Source organism: Octopus bimaculoides, chromosome 8, assembly GCF_001194135.2.
Source record: "Octopus bimaculoides isolate UCB-OBI-ISO-001 chromosome 8, ASM119413v2, whole genome shotgun sequence".
NCBI lineage: Eukaryota > Metazoa > Mollusca > Cephalopoda > Octopoda > Octopodidae > Octopus > Octopus bimaculoides.
Window position 1 is genome coordinate 91,632,013 of NC_068988.1, and position 7,540 is coordinate 91,639,552.

At 36.0% G+C, this 7,540-nt stretch overlaps 1 protein-coding gene across 3 annotated transcripts in view; it reads right to left on the reverse strand.

Annotated features, from left to right (window-relative positions):
- Nucleotides 1-7,540, reverse strand: part of LOC106874584 (RB1-inducible coiled-coil protein 1) — a 121,680-nt gene that overhangs the window by 46,835 nt on the left and 67,305 nt on the right. For all 3 annotated transcript variants that reach the window (XM_014922372.2, XM_014922371.2, XM_014922370.1), the window contains exons 4-5: nucleotides 5,142-5,223; nucleotides 3,675-3,760 (exon numbers count right to left, since the gene is read on the reverse strand). In XM_014922372.2, coding sequence (XP_014777858.1) covers nucleotides 3,675-3,760; nucleotides 5,142-5,223 — 168 coding nt within the window. The remainder of the gene's footprint in view (nucleotides 1-3,674; nucleotides 3,761-5,141; nucleotides 5,224-7,540) is intronic.

The following is a 7,540-nucleotide window of genomic DNA, read 5'->3' on the forward strand; positions in this document are numbered from 1 at the left end:
ACTTTGTGGGAAGATGAGTCAATTAAAGTAAATTCTATTCTCAACTGGTACTTATTTCATCAACCTCAGAAGGACAAAGGTAAAATTAATTTCAGTAGTTTTTTTGAACTCAGAATGTAAAGGGAAGTAACTCAATACAAACCTGGCATTTTTGCCAGACGCCCTACTATTTCTGAGACCCACCAACATTAATAATTCTTTCTACTATAGGCACAAGGCCTGAAATTGTGGGGAGGGAGCTAGTTGATTACATCGACCCCAGGACTCAACCAGAACTTATTTTATTGACCCCAAAAAGAATAAAAAGTAAAGTTGACTTTGACAGATTCTGAACTCAGAATATAAAAATCCAGAAGAAATATCGCTATGCATATAATCTGGCATGCTAACAATTCTACCAGCTTGTCACATACTGCCTTTAATGATAACAGGTTATCATTTCCAAAAGTGACACAAGGTCACACATTTTGTGAGAGTGATATACTTAATTTTATTAAACCCTGTACTTGATTGGCAATTATTTTATCAATCCTTCAAAGTTGAAAAGCAAAATTATCCTCAACTGGATTTGAATTCAAAACAGAAAGAAATGCAACTAAATGCCTAAGAGTATTCAGTCTGAAAATCTATCAATTCTACCTCTACTATAATTGCTAATACTAATGAGAGAGAGCTTCAATGTGGTTGTTTGACCTGCTTAAAGTAGCAGTTAAATCTCTTACAAATCACACTATCTCTAAGAGAAAAGACACCATAGCTAATATAATCATACATATTCTATATCTGCAAAAGAGATAAGAGGTTGGGAAACATAAGCATCTATAAAAGGAAAATGTCATTTTAATATATTTTTTCTTTTGAATTGGCAAAAAATACTTGGAAATAATCAGAGACATAATACTTTCATTATTTAATCCTTTAATTATGAAATTAAATTTTATTGTTATTTGGTAATGATGTTAAATATCTAACAAAAATTAGAATTGGTATTTTCAGCAAATTACGTTGCTTCACAATAAACTTGACATTCCAACAGAAATTAGATTAGTATTTAAAAAAATGCTTTCTGCAGTTAAGGGTAGTGAAATTTTGAGTGGAGGTATCCAATTTCCACAGTAAAAGGGTTAAGACTTTTGTTATCTATTAATTCATTTTTCTTTTTGAAAATTTCAGTTTTTCAATATTTTGATTGAATCCTTTTACATTTAAACTGGCCATATCTGACCAAAATATTCCAACAGTTTTAAGTTCAAACTAGCCAGATGCAGCCTCTTGCGCCTTCCCTACAATGTCATTCAAATTCACACAATCATATCATCAATACCTTAAAGGTACAAGGTAATGCGTAATTAATTCAAAACAATGTGAATAAATAAACATTACATTTGACAGAGTCACCTGAGTGCTAAAGGGTTAAACATCAAGACCTCATCTAACTCCATTTTACCATCATTTTTCACCTAGCTTATTGCATCAATATGAAATTACTTCCATGATATGCTATCTAACAAATACTGAAATTATGGTACAGCATTGACACAACTGAACTTCTACACTGTCAATGATGTTTTGAGTGTCCATAACATCACCACCTGCCTTATTTCCAAAATGCCAATGCATTACCATCATCTCACTACACAGACAAATACATGTTTCCAGAAATGTCATTCTATTCCTGCAGAAATTCAGTGACATTATAACAAGATTGGTGTTATTTATTACTGACATGAAATTCAAAGATATCATTACAAGTTTAATGACTTTACATTTGACAGACTACAGTAACAAATGAAAGCATTAATGTATGCAAGAATACAATTGTGACAGTCTTGCAGAACAAAACTATTTGGCTGTACGGTAAGAAGTTTGCTTCTCAACCACATGATTTTGAGTTCAGTCCCACTGAGCAGCATTTTGGGCAAGTGTCATATACTAGAGCCCCAGACTAGTCAAAGCCTCGTGAGTGGACTTGGTAGATGGAAACTGAAAGAAGCTTATCGTGTGTGTTGTGTCTATCTATATACTTGTGCTTCTTCTCCCACTGCTTGACAAATGTTTAAGTCCCTGAAACTTAGTGGTTCAGCAAAAGAGATTGATAGAATAAGTACCAGACTTAAGAAATAATACTTGTGCCAGCCTTCAAGGTTGTGCCCCAGCATGGCTGCTGTCCAATGACTGAAACAAGTAAACAATAAAAGAACAGTTGAAAGCTTTCACTCTGTACATACCACTTCTTTAGATCGGCCAAAGATGTGATCATCACTGCTAGAACACTACTAAACATAGGCCTGATCACTTTGAGCAGACCTAGGGCTAAATAGCAACATCAAATAAAGTTATTAATATTAACTACTAAAGCCACCACAAACATCTAGTGATCATTTAACCTGTTAGTAATATTAGTCAAATTTAAAGCCGTGAGCTGGCAGAATCTTTAGCAGGTTGAGTGAAATGTTGCTAAGCATTTCGTCTGTCTTTACATTCTGAGTTCAAATTTCGCCAAGGTCAGCATTGCCTTTTATTCTTTCAGGGTTGATAGAATAAGTACCAATTGAGCACCGGGGTCGATGTAATCAACTCACCCCTATACCCAAAGTTGTTGGCCTTGTGCCAAAATCTGAAGCCAAAATTAGCTAAATTTCTATCAAATGACACCTAACTGGCTTACAAAAGGAAGGTCATATTGGATAATGTAATCTGTAATCATGCAACATGGATAAAAATGGATTAGTGATAGCTGAAATGGCTGACCTGGGGCTAAACAACAAAGTTACAAATACCAACTGTTAGAGTCAACACAAGCCAGTGAAGGAGATTTCTATGTGGTCTGTCAAATTGGAAAAAATTGTAGCCAAATCTTCCTTAAATTACATACTACTGTCTAGAAAAGGAAAATACATTATTATATGATGGTCTTAGATACACTGTCTGGGGCAAAAATATAGGAGACTCAACTAGAATACCTTTGACATTATGCCGACTCAGTAAGTACAGACTTGGCACCAACTACTAAAACCACCAACAAAGGCCTTTGCAACAACACTCAAACAGCTAGGAATAGCAGCCAATTCTCCCTCAAATTGTACTCTATTGTCTTAAAATATGAAAAGCACATAGGATAATGTGATTATAGATACATGTTGCCTAAAAATGAAAATGGCAAAATAGTCACAGCTTTAACAACTTATCCATAGGATTGTTTGATTAGGGCTGACCTGGAATTAAACAATAATAACTATAACCACCAATATCAGAAATAAAATCCATTGCTATATACTTGTGTTTAAAACATGTTTATATTGCATTTTATTTATCATGTAGCCCATAGGTCACCTAGTATGACATGTTGGTAAAGATTGGGTAGAGAATAAAAAGAACGTAAGCAATAATAATTAACTCATTAACATTCAAACCAGCCATATCCAGCCGAAATATTCTACATGTTTTATGTTCAAACTGCCCAGGTCTGGCCTCTCAAACTTACTCTACAATGTCATTCTAAAAATAAACAATCACATCATCGAAATTTCAAAGTTATGTGATAATGCATGATTAATCCAAAACAATGTGAATGAATAAGGAATAGATTTGATAGAATAATCTGAATGCTAAAGGGTTAATGATAAGACCATTGATGACGATTTGTGATGGCATAGATTTAAAGGCATAGATACCTTAGCCAGTTTGTAAGCATCTGAAACTGTCTCATGAGTGGCTGGTAGAAGTACAACTTCACTGATGGCATCTGTAAGGACTTTGTCTGGAATAATAAAGGGGAGATATAGTCAGAGAGTAATGTGATACTTTCTTTCTCTCCATGCAAAAACTAGAAAGGAATGAAACTAGCGAATGGATGTGCAACATCACTGCATGTATAACAAAGTACAAATATGCTGAAAGAAAAATTGGGCATAAGAGGTATCAGATGTGGGGTGCAGGAAAGAAAATTGCACTGATATGGTCATGTGACACAGATGGATAAGGACAACTGTATAAAGAAGTGCCAATCACTGAACATGGAAGGAACCTGTGGAAGAGGGAGACCGAGGAAGACATCAAGATTTTGAGCCTCTCAGAGACGATAGGGCATCAAGATGAATGGTGATGTGCTGTGTTTCAGAAGACCTGTTCCATCTCAGCAGGGTTAAGATTCAATCAAGCCTACCCCAACAACTCATCTTCGAACAGTCGTCTATGTTACCCCATTTCTTTCTATGTTACCCCATTTCCTTCCTTCACTTTCCCTCTAACGAACTGATATTCTCTGTGTCCAACACATTCCCTGTTTCTAATTATCTGTCACACTATTTTCATTCAGAGTACTTACCCACACATCCACCTTTTCTGCTAACTTATTCTGTCTCTCATATTCACCTTGTACCTTGACTACAAATCTCTCTCTCTCTCTCTCTCTCTCTCTCCCTTTGCTTGTAGTGACATTTGGCAAATACAAACTTATCAAAACAGTCTGTTTAAGAAAGTAGTTTCAGTAAAATTTCCAAGTAATCAGTCATGGCTGTATGGTTAAGTTTGCTTCCCAGCCTTGTGGCTTCAGCACTGTGGGCAAGTACCTTCTACTAAAGCTTCTGGTCAACATAACTCTTGTGAGTGGATTTGGTAGATGGAAACTGAAAGGCCATTGTATGTACACACATGCAAATGTAAGAGGACTAAATAAAAATCAATACAAAGTAGAGGGAGCAATTCAGTCCTGGTATATAACTTCTCTAGTGACATAAAATGTACTCAGTCCATATCATAAAATAGTTGATGATAAGAAGGGTATCCAGTCATAGAACATAACATGCAATGCATAACAAGCTGGCTGGTTGCTGCTTTTTTTTTGTGCAGCAGCAGAGCTGTTTAAGTTGCATTATAGGTCCCTGAGCAAAACAACATCTATTTATTGATAGTAAGCCATAACATACATGGATCAGAAATGGCTCCCTAGACCTTTCGGGATCCCAGGCAATTGCCTTAAGGCAACACTGTGTTGCAAATGATGTAATACCATTTCATATGACAAGATGTTGCGATGGAATCAAGGCCAGCATGAAGGAGTATACATAAAATAATGATTATGATGATGCACAATGTGTGTGTGTGTGCTTGTACTAAGAATATAAAGAGAATGTGTTTACCTGTGCCATAGTTGATACAGGGAGATGGTGGTATATTAGCTTCAATGGTTACTTTACTGAATACAAAGATTGGGTTAGTGTCCTGCAATATAATACAAAGAGTATACATTTTTTTATATTATGCAAGTTATGACACAAAAAATTGGTTGAACAAGAAAGAAAAGAAAAGGCTCAGAACAAGTGTAGAGTTGTAGGATTTCATCATATTTATTGGAAGCTGCAAACTTCACTGACCATTGCTCTGACTAATTCTTGGGCATTAGTACAGATTAAAAACTCTACCATAGCCAGTTCCAAGCCCAGATGAGAAAGAAGTAGGGTGATAGACATAGAGTTAGCAGCCCAACATGATCAAATTTTAAACATTGCTACTAAAAAGCTAACAAGAGAACATATGAAACCAGTCCTGGTAAGAGGAAGTAATTCCTAGAGATTGTGTATGATGCAACACAAGCTACAGAGGGCCGACTGCAACCCATTGCCAAATATCGAGACAGATAGGTTTCTTATTAGCATCTATACTCCACTCCAAATAAAAGTAAAGACAGTCAGTATGTTTTCACCTTGCGGGGAAAAAAAAAAGGTTAGGAAAAAAACTTCTAGAAGAAAAGTACATGATAACAAGGAAAACAAAAACAAAGAAAAGGACAAAATATTGCAAAAATATCTTTTTTAGGAGTGTGTTAGGAAGGATATATGGATTTGGTATTGTTCTCTTAACAATTTCTCTCAGTATTTAATCAAAGAGAAGCATTAAATTCAAGTAGCTTTCTTGACACAATTCTAAACTAAAAAACATTTTTTAGGTGTCTCCCACCCACTGCCAAATTTCCTCCTCATTCTTTTTCATGTACTTTTCCTATGGCAGACATGGGATGAGGTATTGAAGGCCAATCTCAAAACACCAATGAAGGAGAGGACAGAGGACCAAAATATGTGATGAGTTACTCTACCCAAGAAGACCAGCCCACCATAACAGAATTGATCTCCTAAAACCCAAAGTGCCAGGTAAAAAGCACTGGTGCTGATGCCACATAAAAAAATACCCAGTACATTCTGTAAAGTGGTTGGCACAAGGAAGGGCATCCAGCTGTAGAAACTAAGCCAAAACAGATTATGGAATCTAGTGCAGACCCTGGCCTTGCCACTTCCTGTCAAGCCGTCCAACCCATGCCAGCATGGAAAACAGACATTAAATGATGATGATGGTGGTGGTGATGACACATTCATATAAATACATACACACACACACACACTGGATTTTATATGGTTATATATAAAATGAAGAATGATATATACACTTGTGGCTGCTGCCAATGGTAATTATAAGCTTTGGAGTAGGAGACAATGAGGATTTTGGGGGTAAGGGTTAGGGATTTTAAGGTGAAGAGTAGGATATTATAAGAATGTAGGGGAGGTGTAAGTGTGAAGACTTCAAAAACTGAAGTAGCAAAGGAATGATGAAAATCACTCCATCACAGTCAACCGTGAATCTATGGGAGGAAACACAACTCTCTATAGGTAACCTATGTGCTTATTTTGGTTGTTTTGACTTATGAAGTCCCTCTAAGCGTGAGGCATTATTGTATAGTAATGCCCTTATATAAATTAGATTATATATTTTGGGAATAAATGATGGGTTTTTTTACGCTGACTACTTGATAAATTCTTCTAAAGATTTTATCCTCCATTATATTACTCAGAATGTAAAGACAGACGAAATGTTGCTAAGGATTCTGTCTGTCATTCAGCCAACTCACTGTCTTTGCGCTAAACCTGATAACAAGCACCAAAAGACATTCAAAAGTGTGGCAGATTTACTGTAGTACCATTTAGAAACAACCCCCTCTGCTTTAGAATCATCATCATCATTATCATCATTAGTATTGTTGCCATCATCACTACTGCCACCGTGTCCCGAACATGACCACCACCACCAAAAAGAAGGTAACTTGAAGTCTAACTACTCAAACGAAGCTCCTGATGGGGTTGTATAAAGGCTTTGGTGAAGATGAAAGTAAAGAGATGATGTATGGCGGGGTGTAGTAGACATGCTGACAAAAGGAAGAGCAGGTAACATTTGAGATTATGGTGTTAGTTGCATGTTAAAAAATCTGAAACTCTACAAAGTGGAATGGAGAGAAATTGAGACAAATATAGGAGGAAAGGTGAAATACAGTGGAGGGAGGGATAAAGTCAAAATAATTCAGAGAGAGAAAGGTATGAAGAAGAATGAGAGAGAGAGAGAAAAGGAAAGTGGGAGAAAAGAGAAAGAAAAGACACACACACACACACACACACACACACACACACAGACAATGAGAGAGTGAAAGCAACAAAGGGAGAGTAATGTGTGTATATGCATGTTTATATATATATATATATATATATATGTATAT